Genomic DNA, 15856 nt, shown 5'->3' on the forward strand with positions numbered 1-15856 from the left:
TAGAAGTCTTGGCCCCTTTCTCCTAACTTACGCTTTCTAGGTAGACAATTTCAACAAATCTGATTACGTTTATTTACGTTATATTCAGAAGCTATATCAGAGTAGAGTTTTGTTGGAGATTTTCGTCCCAGGGCCAAATGTGAAATCACTCGGAATTTGATGATTAAAAAGTGTCAACCACGCTTTTTCTGAACCGCTAGTTTTAACGTTGATTTTCCTTTTCAGACGGTGCGATGAAATAGTGCCACACAATCAAATTATAATCTATGCTGATCAAGGAACTAAAGTGACGTCTTCCATAGTTGAGCACAGTTGGTATCAATGGTCGTGACTGGATTAATGAAGCAGGGGATTTGAGTCGGAGGGGGACGTGTATGGATGCAAATCAGCGGGATGGGATCCGTTTTCAAAAACAGGGAAAAGTATCCTTTATGAGCATCAGGAATATAACTATGGCTGATACGTCAGGGTAAACCGACTAAAAGAACCAGAAGCAGTGAGACTGCAAAGGAGTCTAAATTGTCAACATCGTAGGGGGTTAAAGGGGAAACGAAAATGGTTTAAGTCCATGTCTGATATTCAAAAAAAGGAGGATGAATTATAAAGTTTCCTTGATTATTTGACTAAATTGAAACGACGGATAATACCAGTCTTAAACCTGCAAAAGAGTAAATTCTAAGCCTCGAAATTCTGAAATTCTGCAACTGAATCTCGCAATTTTCGTAACCCTCGCATGTCTCCTTGCATTTTGCTCTCCACAGCCCAAAATCCAAATGGGTGACCACATCATTACCAGAGTTATACAGGCTATTTTCTGATACAGGAGCGAGTTCTCACTTATTCAGTCTTTAGCCTACTAGCCCCCAAAAGAATAGGTATCTAATAATGAAAAATACGAGTGGTTCCTATCGAGTGGTTTCTATCTGGTCTAAAGTCTGGCCTGGTAAGCGGGGCTTTTTCTAACACACAACCATACCCAATTTCATCCCCGATCTATCTGGCTAGAATGCACTATTGGATCACCCCACAGATGATACGCTTTGTAATAGGTTGCCGCTGCGGCTTAGATGCATATACACGCGTTCTCTCGGGCCATTTTAGAACCCCATCAGGTCTGCCCATCTGCATGGCCTTGGGCGCAATATCTTAGCTATCAGATCCTCAATATCCAAAGAGCAAGTAGAAGACTCTTAACCGAAGTCTTAATTCTTGATCTCATTCTGATGATTGCACTACGCTTGCTAGGTGATAAACAAGAGATATCAACCTGGAGATACAATTTGCGCATGGGCCGGAAGTCCACGACTTAGCGAGATATTTGATTTATAGTCCAGCTTTCCGCCACGGTTTGAACTTAATTCTGGGGTTTTCTACCCATCAGTTTAGTTGACCCCCATCCTCTCCAAAATCGAAATTTGCGTGTAGCCCTCCTGGTCGTGTAAGTGGCGTATGACGTAGCGCGACAGCAAGGGTCGCTCCACGCTCATGCAGATATACGTGAGCAACCTCCAGGGATCCGCACCTTAACTCTTGCTGCATTAATTAAATATGGGACGGCCGAGAGGTTGTAAATAAATACTATATAAGGACGTCAATTTCCCCACCTCCATCCACAAGCCTTTTTAGAAACATATTCACCGCTTATTACATACCTACATCATAATGTCCTCTCCAGTACGTATTCAACTACAGAGCAAGCTTCGCAAAATACTAACGCTCTTAGATTAAATACTTCTACAAAGGCACCGACGCTGACTTCACCGTTCTTGTTGAATCCCAAGAGCTCGTTGACAAGTTCAGAAAGGGTGACTCCACCATTCCATTGATCGACATTGTCTCCATCTATAAGATCTTCATTTCCAGAATCGGTGGTTCAGAAGGCCGCCTCGACGAAGCCTCCAAGACCGAGCTCGTAAACCAGTTTGGCTCCTCTCACGTTGACGACGTTATCAAGGAGATCTTGGTGAACGGTACGTCTAAGCATGGTGCCAAGTTAGGCGGCCATTCTTTCGACTCAACCAACGACACAATGGGCTCTAGAGGCACTCATTAAAATTTCCGTTCCCCGACGCCACTAGGGAGTTGCTTTTTAAGCCCTACCCCGAATGATGTCTAAACGCTTGTGCGGCTGAAACTCACGTGTCAGTCACGCCACTAATAAAATAGCAGCCCTTTTATGGGCCTCCATTCTGTTACCTCAGGTTTGTCACATATATACCGCTAATCAGCGTTTCTCTCTTAGCTAGGTAGTATAACGGTACACTCACACTTTTAACGTATAAAGCCGGGTCCCAAAAGCGTATGGAGAACATCTCAGCCTAAGCATGGTTCGTGCGTCGAGATCTTATCTGGGGGTGCGGTCAGAAGGCCAGCCTAGCCGTCAGGCAACCTGTACGGTGACTTTCCAAGCTCCTAATTCTTCATAGGTCTACGGCGCTCGACGGATTATCTATTGATATATGCATTTTGGAAGGGGCTAAACCTTGATAAAGATTTTCTTGCGGAGCAACACAATACTCAAGGAGCTCAAAAACAACGAATACGCAACCAAGATGAGCATGCTAATCCATCTGTCGCAGTCCAAGGTGTTGACGCTCATGTTGACCATGCCGGTAGCCAAGTTGGCCAACAAAAAAATCGCCAAGCCGTTTCTGTTGATGGATTCCAAGTTTTCCGAAACCTTCTCTTCGTAAGGAATAGCCTCATTGTTTAAACCAAAAAACACTTTCTCAATAAGCACAAACCCTAAGAGGAAGGTGGCGTTGTAGGCGTTCACCCAGACGACATACGGCAAATTGGCCATTCTACGGGAAACACCGTAATTGTAGTGGTTGTCCAAGTAGTATGACATCCCATGGAACACAATGTTCATAATGATGAGCCCGTTGATGGGAGAAACGGTGGTTAATTTCAACCACTTTTGGCCAAGACGGACAGTCAACTTTTGCTTAGCCTGCTTACTTGGGGTGGCCTTTGTCTTGTAATTGGCCAATTCAACGGCAGTGGGTGGTCTCAACAAGTTGTGGGGGGTTTTGTATCCCGTCAACAAAAACCAGCCTAGGGATTGGCCAGAGAGGTAGATGGATAAATAGCCGATAAACGAAAAGATACCCTCCTTGTTAGCACTGAACAAATCTGTTCTCTCGCCGAGAATAATGAATTTCAACAAGGTCGGATGGTTGGCTAAGAGCAATTCGTAGACGTAGCCGATCCCAAGGGCCACGACGATTCTCGGCACGTATGCAATGATTGGCTCTAATAAGGCCATGAAAGGAGGCAAGAACCCCAAAGTGAAGAAAAAGTTCCAATGGATACCGTACTCCGAAGTATGTTCCTGGTACTCTAAGTTCTTCACTGACACCAATCTGATGGTTCCCAACACGAGCAACGGAACGGAACTCTTGATGGCCTCAACAAAGTTGGAAGTGAAAGAGATGGAGTTGTTAGGGGAGGCGTTTAGCTTGATGATGGATCTGGAAGTGGCTAAACCCATGGAAAACACAAACGAGCCGACTCCGAGGTCCATCAACGAAGTGCCCCATGTCTCCACCTTGGCGAATCTTCTTGGAAACACGCCAAAATCCACGGCTAAGATCGCGACGTTGGTGATGACGATCATACCGGATCGGTAAGCGGTTAAGAACGCTTTCTTAGGCAACAATTCGGGGGTGCTTTTGATGGAAGCCTTAGCTGGGGCCGTCTTAGTGCCATCGACGAAGGTGTACGCGATCGCCGGGAGGAGGAGGAGAAGGTTCAAGTAGAGCGGAGTCTTATTGTACGTGGTGATGGATAACAACAAGCCAAGCCAATTGATGGCAAAATCGACAAGCGTCAGACCGGCAGAAGTTGCATTATCCTTGCTGTACAATCTGGTTCTGGTCTTGAGAAGGCACCAGATGAAGTATGCGGTTAGAGCAACCGTAGTGACAGCATAGATTTCGGGCGTCGTTCCTCCGTTCAAGTTGGAGACAAATTCCTCCTTGCGTTCTTTCAAGCTAGACATTTTGCTTAATGCTAAGTGTCTATCGTAGGGCGATGTCAATGTGTTTTCATTTCTAAATGTAGAGACACGATACCAATACGCAGCATGCAGGATGGGTTCGTTGGGAAGAGCAACGGGCTGCAGCACAACCCAACACGAGTCACAGCGGGTTTCGGGTATTGTGGGCTGCAAGAGTAAGCCAAATTATGATTCGGTCGGCTTAGAGACATATTATTAGTTCTACTAAAAGAAGCCCTAAAATTTTAAATCCTGCTTGTGTATACACTAAAACATGTGGTATTACCAGATACATGATTCGTAGACCGTGAGCGCGATAAGATGAAACTGTGGAGATTACAGAAGCTTCGGAGCTCATTGGAGTCGCTATGACACATCCTTGATATTGGCTTTTTCAGCACATGACCTTTTTGAGTTGTTAGCCTCGCTCTGTAAAATCTATAATGCCCACCTTTTGAATCCAGTCAGTTTAGTCATGTCAGTATCAGTGACCTAGGGCGGGAAATAATTGTCTTGGTGCTTACTGTGTGAGAGTTCTCTGGGGCCGGAGATACTCCCGACTTATCCTCAGACTTCACCCCTGGTAAGAGGGTTTAGACCTTGACCGAAAGAGGGATGTGATGGTTGAAGAAGCTCTTCGGATCATTGAAGGGTCACCATCATGGGAATCTGGGTGTTTTTCCGAGACATGGAAAATCAGACTGCCAGAGCAAACACGAGTGACTCTCCCACGGGAATGCTCGACTTCCATCAAGTCCAGTGTAGGGTCAATGCTACTTTCTGGTGTCGTGATGAGTGTATGTAGTCTTAAACTTCTGATTGTACCGTGAAAACTGCGTGATCGCTCCGGAAGCAACGGCAATTCATGACTCCACAAGGGTCCAAGTCGGGTCTGGGAATGTAGCCTTTGCAGCTTCTTAACACAAATCTCTGTGCATCTGTTTCTATCCCTCAGTTTTGGGTTTCCTTCCTCGCCAGCAGTCTGGGTTTCAACAAAATGCAAAATCCTTAGTGGGATGACCTCAGAAAAGTAGCATGACGACAAGCTGGAGAGCTCACGAGACTTACTGACACACACGTCAAGTGCACAAATAGTGGAAGGAATTTCTGAAGCTAGATCATACTCCATATCTGATGCAGAGTAGTCCCACTGATACGGGCCGTTAACAAAATTGATCAAGAGATCAAGCTTTTCCTGCCAGATCACTAATTCTTGCTCGTTCATCGCAATCATTAAGATTTCGAAAACAGAAAATTGTTTCTCGAAGAAAAGTTTGAAGCAATGGGCGTAGCGGGTGTTTAAACCTTCGGAGAAACATAAATCTTCGGTACCCTGTAAAATTATCTTTGAGGCTGAAAGGGAGATGACAAATTTCACATTCGCCTTAGTTGAGTTCTTTGCAGCGTCGGCGAGAATAAAATGAGACTTGAACAAGAAACAGCACATATACTCGCTGCGCACCTTTTTGTTGCGGTCGACCCAGCAACAGTTTAAAGCTCCTGTTAGAAGAACTTTTCCAAAGAACTCTAGAGGAACAGACTTTGTACTCGGAAAATATAACAATGAAGAGAGTTGCTGGGTACATTCGACGACAATGAGGTTGCCGGGCAGATCATTAATTATTTGGAGTTTATTGATAAGGATATCCAAAGCATTTTCCGTTTGCTGATAAGCCGATGCATCGGTTAAGGACGTGTGTTTTAAAAGTGTTTCAAGGACTAACCTGTACTTGGATATTCTTGAAATCGGCTAGACAGTGTTAGTGAGGTATAACAACGGCGAAGGTATTTCATACTTTTTGGGCTAGCGACACAAATGACAAGTCAAGGTGATTGTCGCTTGGTTGAGAAGTTTCTAGAAATTTCCGACAACCCTGGAGTTTGTTAGTATAGGTAAGACCTATAGATTTGGCAAGATAAGGCTTACCTGGAGCCAATTGACCTTTTCCACGGAAGAGTTTATGCTGGCGTGGTGTATTAATTGTAGAACCTCCTCGTAGATGGCACAATAAGCTATGTACAAGAAGGGAGAAACCCCTATGTTGGCGACAAGGTCGGCTGCCGCGGCTGTGATGGTAGAAGAGAACACAGAGGCAATGGTTTCGCTATTTGTTGACGCTTCCCGGTATTTTACTCTAAAAAGCCTATGTAATTGGAGCAAGAGTGTCTGGTGGACTGAAAGAAGAAGCGTGGATACTTCGAATAGGGCAATAATTGGAATCCCAGTTGCCGGTCGTCTGCTATCGAGTGCTGGTTGGAGATACACGGTAACAAGTAGCTTTAGTGAGGATACGTAGCTTTCCTCGCTATTGATAAGCTCTTCGAGTAGCTTGCGTCGCAAAAGGTTTTGTTTGTAGTTTGCATTAATCTCTGGAGAGTAGGAAACGGAAAGGATGGGAGAGTTCATGGAGCTCAAGCCGTCGCATGGTGCAAGGCTAACCACGCTTAATGGGGATTTATCCATCAACAACTGAAACTTGTTCAGATTTGAACCTGGCGACTGTTCTACGTCTTTGAAGCTCACCGTGGGGGGTTTTAGGATATCGGAAGAGTCGAACTGGAGGGCGGAAAAGAAGTCCTGGCACAGCTTGAACGGGTTAGAAGACAAAAGACTCGACAACGTCACACTCTCATTCAAGATAGATTCTGTCTCATCGAATTCGGCTGGGTATGAGGTTGCATTTCCGGACAAAACCAGGTGAGTGGGACTGGAAAGAGGATCGGTTAAAGAGCATTGGATCTGAGTAGGGGAGATTAGCAAATTCATCGAGTCTGAAGGAAGGACCCAAATGTGCTGCTGAGAAATATCGAGTTCTGTTGAGTAATAAATATAGAGTATAAATTTATATTCAGTAACTGGAAAATCCACGAAAAAAAAAAAAAAAAAAAAGGATTATTATCATGTTTCCCATGATTCAGCTCTGTGACGTCTCACAGAGCCCTGGATAAGGCGCCGCACAGGACAAACTGGACAAGCAGCGGCATTTCGACGCAGGAATTTTTCTCCATGGCATACCTATTCTATTACAGCTCTATTTTTGCCCTATCAATATGATGAATAGACTATTTCCAGTAGTCAGAACGGCCTTACAAGTCTCCAGAAGATCGCACCTTTCCAAGGCCCCAGTGCAGATTTCTTGGTTCTCCTCCACGTCTTCCGCCTGGGCAAAGAAGGTAAAGGCCACCAAGAAGGGCGGCAGAAGCAGAAACGAAGAACTGGCTGCCGAGCCCACTCCAGAAGTTGCCGAGGTCGATTTCACAGTGTTAGAAGCAGAATTCAAGCAGGTCATCGAGCTCTATAAAACCAAGGTGACCGAAGTTAAGCTTGGAAAGTCTAATCCCAAGATCTTTGACCACCTCAAGGTGGACATCCACAAGAAAGAGCTTCCGTTCACTCAAGTGGCGCAGACCAATGCCCAGGGTGGAAGAAACTTGATCATCACGGTTTTCGACCCGAGTGATGCCAAGAACGTTGTCTCCGCCATCTTGGCTGCTGATATGAATATCAACCCACAGCAGGACCCAAACAACTCGCAGCTCTTGAAGGTTCAATTACCACCACCAAGCGCAGACTCCAAGGTCGAGTCTATCAAGGCCTTAAAGCGTGAGTTTGACTACTTGAAGACTGCTAATGCCAACAAGTCTTCTTTGACCGACATCAGAGGCAGGGCCATCAAGCCGTTCAAAAACTCCAAGATGTCGGATATCGAGAAGAAAATCATCCAGGATATTGAGAAGATCTACAAAAAGTATGTGGACTTATTGGCCGACACCTTCAAGGCAGCCGAAAAGAGTTTGTTGAAGTAAGCGTGTGTCGTCTGTATATAGGGCCTGAAAGGCCAACAACCATGTAGAAGTATAGAAACATTGTACTGCGGATACGGTTGTAAATGAGAAATGTTTGATCGAAAACCTGCGCCAGCGGTTCGCAATCATGAAGTATGCGTGATAAGGGTTTATAGAACGAGTTGATCAATGGTCTAATCAAGCAGCTATTGCCTTAGTATGTTTAAGTTGGCATTAGAGGAGTAGTTAAAACCTTTCAACGGTAGAGCCGGAAGATCCACCAGTCTTAATGGCTATTAAACATTCCATTCATGGCTCACTTCTAGAGAATCTGGATCTTTTGATGCAAAATTTCTACAAGCATCTACTTTTTAGAGGTACTTCAGTCACTATATATAGTTACCTGAATCTTGTAGTTGAGCCAATACTTCTAGTTTAGAGCTGTCGGGCTCTTGTAGTTGAACTTCCTCGAAGACGTCAGCAGAGAAGTTCTCTAGGTTTGTAATACTCCTTCCTTCCGTTCTTGGAGCACCTGTTCCTATCGTCACCATATCTTCAATAAACTCCAATGCCGCGCTACCAACGGTTTCCTCCGCCCGTATAGATCCATCTACTTCCAGCGTTTGCTCCGTAGGCGGGTTCATTTCCAGTTCACCCCCATCCGTCACCTGTTTAGAGGAGCTTTCCTCTGGGGCATCATCGCTATCTGAATCACTTTCATCGCTGGAGTCATCAGAGGACGATTCATCGGAAGAGGATTCCTCCTTGGAAGCCTCTACCAGCTTCACTGCCAATTCGCGCTCGCTGAAATAGATTGTAGGGTACTCCAAGACGAACTTGTTCTCCAAAACATCCTTTAACTGGGACTCTGTGCGGAGGAGCTCGAGACAGGCATCTCTCTTCATGGGGTGTGATTTCATGTAGAAATAAAGCTCAGGTTGAGCCCGTTCATCGGTGGCGGGGGCATTTATCGGCTCCTCTGTGGTAGTGTCAACAGTTTTTGTGCTGGCTGACATAACTGTTTCCTCGGTAGTGATGCTTTGGACCGTTTCTATCTTGGTGGTGGGATGCTCTGTTTCAGTGACTTTTGGCAAAAACTTGGAAAAGAAACGCCACGGAATAGCCTCCAGCAATGTCTCATCCTCTTTCACCCTGTAAGAGATGTGCTGGGACACGTCTGTGAGGTTTTCCTCCAGGTCCTGGGTAACGAGAACCCACTTTACGGTCCACATGTACCTCTGGGCCTTTTTATCAAACCCAGACTTGTTCTGAGCCGCTCTTTGCATCCCGTGGGGTAACTGAATGACATTGACGTTTCTGCGGCGGACTGTTTCCGGCTCAGACGACTCCTTTGGTCTGCCGTCGGTCAATCGTTGGCGCTTGGCAGCGTTGTTTTTGAAGATATTGCGCGCATTATTCAAGACATCCGTCTTTCCCACATCGATTTTCCGTCCTATCAGAAGTAAAAAGTTGTAGTCTCTGTGTAAGTGGGTCTCATCCAAGGTGTGTTTGGGAGTGTACTTTGTTGGATCCACTTGCCCCGAACACTCAGACTGGAGCTTGTGGCGCTTAACACAGAGCATGGAGCAGGTTTTTGCAGCGCAAGCGGGACATTTGTACTTGAACTGGGCTACAAAACAGATGGAGCATAAATCTTCGGACATTGTTAAAGCGTTGTGCCCAGCCGGACTAGTTGTAGAGACACTAGGATAAAAAAAATTCTGTACGTGCACTACATGCATGAGGCTTGTCTAACAACTTGACGTATCACGTGAAAGTTAGCAGGTTCAGCGAAATCAGTGAGTTGCTCCAGAGTCGATGGAAATTACAGACCGAGAAGGTCAGTGTGTCGACATTTACAGAACGAGGTTACAAAAAATCATAGTGAGAGTCGCAATGACGATATATTTTCAAACTTAGTCCTTATAATGGTTTTGATAGCGATATCAATGTGGAACCAATTGTTCTCTCTGTCGCACGATCTTTGTCATGCTTACGACTTGCTTGCGGTTTATGTCCCAGACCTTCCAAAGGGTCCAACTTCAAAAGAAATGATCAGATTACTATTAAAAATGGAAGTTCCTCATGGTTGCTTGTCCTCTAAGGCATAATATTGATTACGCCCCACCAGAACTACGGGCGTGTCCTGCCCAAGCTTCCTCACGTGAGAGGTAGTAAAATTGCGCTACATTAAACGCCGACTACTTCTCCTCCCCCTTCTTCCCTAGCACCACCATGTCCGACTTATCCTCCTCCTTGGCGGCTTTCAAGAACCAGTTGAGACGCAACCCTGGGGTCGCACAGAAGCGCGTGGCGATTCCGACGCCCGTGCTGGCGCCCGTCAAGCGTGCACTCCCGGAGAGGCCAGTGGCGCCCGCCAAGAAGCCGAAGAGTGACTTCACAGTGCCCGACCCGGCAGCGAACAACTCGTCCGCACACTTGTCGACCAACCTTCACTTGGCGGTGGAGTACATCAAGCAGAGCGGCCAGCCCGTGCGCGTGGATAAGCTTCAAGGCTACCTCTCGGAGGTGCCCAACATCTACGATAAATTGCTCCCGTTGGTGAAGGACATTGACCGCATCAAGTATGACGAAGACAGAGACACGTTGCAGTACATCTCGTACCACAACATCAAGGATGCGGATGACTTGTTACGCTACTTGCGCTCACAGTCCACGTTCAAGGGTATCTCCGTCAAGGAATTGAAGGACGGCTGGCCCGGCTGCCTCGACGCCATCAACGAGCTCGAGACCCAGGGCAAAATTTTAGTGTCGCGTACCAAGAAAGAAAACTCACCGCGACTCATCTGGGCCAACGTGGGCTCGTCCTTGAACGAGGTTGACGAGGAGTTCGTCGCCATGTGGAATCGTATCAGGTTGCCGGAACCAGACTTGATCTATCAGTCGCTCATCGACCAGGGCTTGAAGCCAACAAGCATGGACCCGAATGTCTTGAAAAAGAAGCAGCAGCAACCAGAGAAGAAACAGAAAAAGGTGAGAAGGGGGAAGATCACAAACACGCATATGAAGGGGATTTTAAAGGACTATTCATAGCCACGGCTCATGCCTCTAAGTGTTATTTGTGACTACGGCTGTCTCCTGTTCTCTATGGGTATGGATGTGCCCCTTTTTTTTATGCTCACCCTCGCTTGGGTTTGAACGCCCCTGGTACCACCATCTCGTGGTTCTCCTTGTCGTGCTTTTTGGTGTAGTTGGCAAAATTGCGGATACTCGGGGAACGCTTCATCTCTGGTTTCAACTTCTCTTCGGACTCCTCTCCCTCTGATTTTCCCGGGGCTGAGTTCCACGAGCCCGGTGTGAGCGCCTTTGGCTTTTTGGGGTTAGTTGTGGCTTCGGGACACGCAGATGCCGCAAAGAGCCGGCCACCTTCCACTTCCTTCCACCACTTCATTGTCTGTGGATACTTCTGGACTAAGAAGCAATGGATCTGCTCCGCCTTTTTACATATTTCCGGGTCGTTCTTGACCCACAAGCCGTGTTGAATCAACGCCTTTAGGTCTGTCTTGTCCTCACCCACGTAGTCCAGCATGCAGCAGTCGCAGTGCAGGCGTACCACTGTCTCGAGTAATTCGTAAAATAGAAGCTTCGACGCTTTACGCTCACAGATGTCTACCGCCTGCGCTATCATCGGCATAAAGCTGAGATAATCGTTGCACCGCGCACGCTGGCAGATCTCGCGGCACACGGCTACGATTTTGGACTCGCACACCTCAAGCGTCCCCACCTCTAACCGCGTGCCGGAGTACAAGCCCAACTCGAGGTTGCACAAGAAGCGAAGAATGGCACTGGCGGGCTGTACAAACGGTCCGCTCTGTTTCTGCTGCTCGAATTCCGTGACAATACGCTGGCAAGCCGGCAGAGCGGCCCGGAAGTTCCAGTGGGCCCAACAGTACTGGAGAATCACCTCCACGAGAGAAACCGCCACCTGTGACTTGGCCTCTTCCAAGAGGTCAAATACGGCTCCCGTGTCCACGATGTGTTCGATGAGATCGCTGTAGGATGCCACAAACACATTGGCGTTGTCGAAGAGCGTGTTGGAGACCCCGATGCTGATAAGCTGCGTCAAGTATATCTTCTTGGTGATGCAGTCATGGGGCGCAATTGCCGGCACTTTGCTGTTCATCAACACCATTCGCACCTCCGAGATGGTCTTTTCCGCGTGCCAGGGCGATGAAAAACGCGTGAGCGGGAAGGCTGTCGTTACTCGGAGCGCCTCCTCCACGGGAATCTGCTCTAAACCTCCCCCAATGTTCTTGTAGTGGAGCTGGGGCCCCTCCGGCTCGAGTTCCACTAATTCCTTCATCTTGTATCGGCGGTTTACGTGTACCTCTTCGCTGTCCATGAGCTGCACTATCGAGTAGCAATCGTTGAACGGGGGGCTGGTCTCGATGATATCTATGGCCCCATTTCGTGACGCTCCGTCTGGTTGGTTGAGAATTATAGGGCACGGCGGTGTAACCTTCTCTGGACGATGGTTTACAGTGGGATACGCGTGCTCCCCGAGCTTTGAGATACCGTTGTTAGTGTTCAACTGGGCTTTGTCGGACACCGCCGACCCAATACTCCATGTATTATCTGCCCGAAGCTTGGCACTTGTGGTGGATTTCGACTTGTTCATGAGCATATACGCGTACTCGGAAATCCCGAAAGAGAGTCCGCCGACAACGATAGCTGAACACACCAAGATAAGAAACATGTACAAGGCGTTGAGGAGGAGATCTTCCTGGGTGTATGTCACCTCCTGTAGTAGTGAGATATCACGATACTCATTATTTGGGATTCCCGGAAGCGTTCTTCGGTCAAGGGGTGGGGCCTCGTACGCATCGAGTTTGAATCCCGACCCAGAAAAGAAAGCAGTCTCCGTATCAAGAGTCGTCCCGGGGTTATTGCGTTGTAACAAGCCCATGGTGTTCGATTGTGAGAATAGTAGGTTGGGTATAGTATATGCTGTTATAAACGGCTATGTTTAGTCTGCTTTTTTGCTTTCGAGAGCGAGTATGTATTCTTGATTGAGAGCGTCTGTTTGTGTCATGCATGTGGAATCTAAACGCGCGGTGTTACATTACGAATGTTGTGAAAAGCTTAAATAGATGCTTAAGTTGAAATGTACGATAAACGTGAGGTAGTTCTTCCTCTAAACGGCGCTTTTGGGGGCTAATTATAGCATAGTGGTAGAAACTCTTAGTGCTGGTAAACGAAGAAGCCGATATTCACCGTGAGCGATCCGGGACAGCTCCCTTCCTCTTCAAACACCATTCCGTAGTCTCATACCAACTTAATTTTATCTATTTTTATATCTTATATGCACAGTCTAAATACCCATGTCTTCGTATCCAGAACTCACAAAGGAGTTCTCTAAATACGTCTTCCAAAGCTTCGCCAACCGCTTATCTCTGGCAAGACCCTCTATATGCTCATTATCGGATTCTTCTTCCTCTCGCTTGTCCTTCTTGCCCCTTCCCTTTTTGCCCTTTCCCTTTTTGCCCTTTCCCTTCTTGCCCTTCTTTTTTTTTCCCTCTCTATTTGAATCAGCAAGGTCCTTGGCTAGCTTGATCCAGTCATCCACCAACAAACTGTCCATATTATAAACCTTATCGTCAGTAGCGTACTCCAACTCGTATCCAAACGGCTTCTTGCCCTTGGAAATGGCGGCCAAATCTGCATAGTACTGCACGTACCTCACCGGGGAAAAGGTTTGGGGCACGTAGGCGGGCCCAAGAGGCATGTCCGGTGGCGACTTTTTGGGGAAAGTCTTGTCGGCGGCAAACAGCGCAACCTTCTGTTCGTATGAGGCGACATCTTCGGTGCCTTGCGCCTTTTCACGCGCAATTTCCGCGTCCAATTCCGCAAAAAAAGCGGCCCATGTGCGCTTTTTCGTGAATAACGACTCTGTGAAAAGGCCGCCCTTCTTTTCCTCACCCAACCCGGTGGTGTTGTACTCCCATACACGGAGGCCCGGGTTGAACGTCGGAATCACACTGGCCGTGACATGCATGATCGAGTACCGGTGGCTGTGCGCAAGCGAGCGACTCTTGCCCTTCAACGTCGCATAGAACTGGTCGCGCACGCTCTCAATGTAGTCAACCTTACCGCGAGGAATGCCGCCTAACGCGTGAAACTCGTCTTCCCATTCTGGAGCAAACCTGGAATGGCCGTATAGGCTCTCAAGGTTGACCTCAGGGTCGTACACATCCTCAAGATGGTCGCCAAAGGCCTCTTCAAAGTCGTATGCAAATCCATACTCCCCGTACGTTTCGTTGATCGACTTGTACGCCTTCACCGCGTCCAACGGCACAAAGTGGTCTATGTTCATGTGACCGTAAACGCCGCCGATAATCACGTCGCGATACTCGTGGATCCACGCAACGTACTTACGGAAGCACGTGGGGTCATAGTTCTTGGGAAGCGGCGGCACGTGGCCCAGGAGCCACACCTTCATGCCACGCGCACGCATCTCGGCCAACGTCGCGCCCAACCAACGGAAGAGGTCGTATCCCGGCTGTTTGCGCGAGTCACAGTTATCCACGAGCGGGTTCAGCTCGAACCAATACAACGTGTTGAGCGATAACACCGCCAAGCGGTCGGGCACCACCTCGGAAAAGAAGTATGCCCCGCGCACAAACGTGTGCATCTGCTCAGGCGGCACGAAGTTGCGCCAGATGCGCCACATCTCTCGTGTCTGGAGCGTTGGCCCCTGTGCGAATAAATTGTGAGGGTACACATCGTTGTTACCCAAGCTTGGCACCACCATTACGCGCATCGCATGCGGATCCGGATTGTCCCCCTTGTGGAATGTGTCATACATAAGCTCCCCGAGCTTCTCATTGAGCTCGAAAATGATCTGTTCCGACCGCGGAAGGCGCCGGTCATTGTCGTGCCGCACATTGTCCCCGGTCCAGACGACAAAGTCGATCTTGTCCGCGAGATTCTCCTTGATCCACTTGATGGTGTCTTCAACAAGAACCATAGGCGCGTCGCACCCACTGACTGCATCGCCGTACTTGCTGGCGGGGCCCTTTCCGCGATGACAGAGCTCGTCGAATGTGGTGCCAGGCTCGTAGTCCAAGTCCGGATGCATGTCTGTGATGTGGAGGAAGCGCCCGTGGATCGTCTGGGAATTCCCCGAGTTGATCGCGGTGATCTTGACCGGCGCGCGCGGAGTCAAGCCAAGGGAGAGGAGTTGTTGTTCGTCAAAGTCGAGGTACTCGATCGTGACTCGCGCGTCGCCACGTACGCGCGCAATTGCGTTCTGAAGATGGAGAGCCATTAAAGCAGTACCTCCCTGAAACTGGTAGCCAACGAAGGAGAGCACCCCGGCGAGGACTAACAAGAGCCACGCTCGTCTCGTTTTGCCGGTGGCATACTGGCTCTTTTCGTTCATTAGTGGACTCGAGAAATAGGGGTGTAATTCGAATAAAATGCTGATATGAAGAGGGGCAGAAAATGGGTGAGATGGCCAAAGTCGTGAGAGTGCGGTGGTGCTCGGAGTCTTATCAAGGGATGGTCGGTAACGGCCCTGGATTTTCTGCACGCGGATTAATAAGTCTCGTAGTATTTAGCAACCCACGTGCGTACAAATGGTCTTATGTGGGATCTAGACTTCCCGATAAGGTATTTTCCTGATTTGGAGGAACCGAAGGATGTTAGAGGGGGGTGAAGTCCCCGGGATTAATTCTGTATTATTCAATAGTTTCCACGGTCAGACCCAATTTCAGTTTCTCAAAGAGCCTGTTTTAGCTTGGGCTCCTGAAAACTCTCATCTGGGTTGGATTTTCTCTCCAATTGGCAATGATCGTAGGCCCATATTCTGCCCGTTCCAAAAGCATAAAAGTTGCAGTGTTAGGCGTTAGTTGCTAGCTTTAGATTGTTCGGTAGACTAATTCCTGTGAAATATCTAATATTGGTAACGCCAAATCGACAGTCTAGATACAAGAGTTAAAAATATCATTACGTTTACTGTTCTTGACACCAGGGTATGTGTAGTAAGCGCGTAGCTGTCACGTGGTAGGGATCGATACCCTTATATAAAGAGGTCACGCTCTCCCTCCC

At 47.8% G+C, this 15856-nt stretch overlaps 8 protein-coding genes across 8 annotated transcripts; 3 read left to right on the top strand and 5 right to left on the bottom strand.

Moving 5' to 3' along the window:
- Positions 1–1662: 1662 nt before the first annotated feature.
- BABINDRAFT_165275 (uncharacterized protein) lies at positions 1663–2053 on the top strand (the record flags this gene model as incomplete). Its single annotated transcript, XM_019130317.1, has 2 exons — positions 1663–1674; positions 1724–2053. The coding sequence occupies 2 exons, from the start codon at positions 1663–1665 to the stop codon at positions 2051–2053; spliced, it is 342 nt and encodes a 113-aa protein (XP_018987080.1).
- Positions 2008–4229, bottom strand: GWT1 (glucosaminyl-phosphotidylinositol O-acyltransferase). The gene has a single exon (XM_019126840.1). It carries the CDS (start codon positions 4001–4003, stop codon positions 2477–2479), a length of 1527 nt encoding a protein of 508 aa, XP_018987081.1. The 5' UTR covers positions 4004–4229; the 3' UTR covers positions 2008–2476.
- Positions 4230–4574: 345 nt separating this feature from the next.
- BABINDRAFT_165277 (uncharacterized protein) lies at positions 4575–6767 on the bottom strand (the record flags this gene model as incomplete). Its single annotated transcript, XM_019130318.1, has 3 exons — positions 4575–5750; positions 5797–5874; positions 5928–6767. The coding sequence occupies 3 exons, from the start codon at positions 6765–6767 to the stop codon at positions 4575–4577; spliced, it is 2094 nt and encodes a 697-aa protein (XP_018987082.1).
- Positions 6768–7051: 284 nt separating this feature from the next.
- BABINDRAFT_6409 (uncharacterized protein) lies at positions 7052–7807 on the top strand (the record flags this gene model as incomplete). Its single annotated transcript, XM_019132423.1, has 1 exon — positions 7052–7807. The coding sequence occupies one exon, from the start codon at positions 7052–7054 to the stop codon at positions 7805–7807; it is 756 nt and encodes a 251-aa protein (XP_018987083.1).
- A 349-nt stretch (positions 7808–8156) lies between these two features.
- Positions 8157–9465, bottom strand: BABINDRAFT_159997 (zinc finger HIT domain-containing protein). The gene has a single exon (XM_019127999.1). It carries the CDS (start codon positions 9448–9450, stop codon positions 8176–8178), a length of 1275 nt encoding a protein of 424 aa, XP_018987084.1. The 5' UTR covers positions 9451–9465; the 3' UTR covers positions 8157–8175.
- A 556-nt stretch (positions 9466–10021) lies between these two features.
- BABINDRAFT_32867 (transcription factor TFIIE subunit) lies at positions 10022–10840 on the top strand (the record flags this gene model as incomplete). The annotated part of the gene is made up of 1 exon (XM_019131604.1): positions 10022–10840. One exon carries the CDS (start codon positions 10022–10024, stop codon positions 10838–10840), a length of 819 nt encoding a protein of 272 aa, XP_018987085.1.
- An 85-nt stretch (positions 10841–10925) lies between these two features.
- Positions 10926–12713, bottom strand: BABINDRAFT_165281 (uncharacterized protein; the record flags this gene model as incomplete). The annotated part of the gene is made up of 1 exon (XM_019130319.1): positions 10926–12713. One exon carries the CDS (start codon positions 12711–12713, stop codon positions 10926–10928), a length of 1788 nt encoding a protein of 595 aa, XP_018987086.1.
- Positions 12714–12948: 235 nt separating this feature from the next.
- On the bottom strand, positions 12949–15295 carry PHM5 (endopolyphosphatase; the record flags this gene model as incomplete). The annotated part of the gene is made up of 1 exon (XM_019128000.1): positions 12949–15295. A coding segment is annotated over exon 1 (1964 nt), but the record flags the coding sequence as incomplete, so codon positions are not given.
- Between the last annotated feature and the right edge of the window lie 561 nt (positions 15296–15856).

This window comes from Babjeviella inositovora, assembly GCF_001661335.1.
Source record: "Babjeviella inositovora NRRL Y-12698 unplaced genomic scaffold BABINscaffold_2, whole genome shotgun sequence".
Lineage (NCBI taxonomy): Eukaryota > Fungi > Ascomycota > Pichiomycetes > Serinales > Babjeviella > Babjeviella inositovora.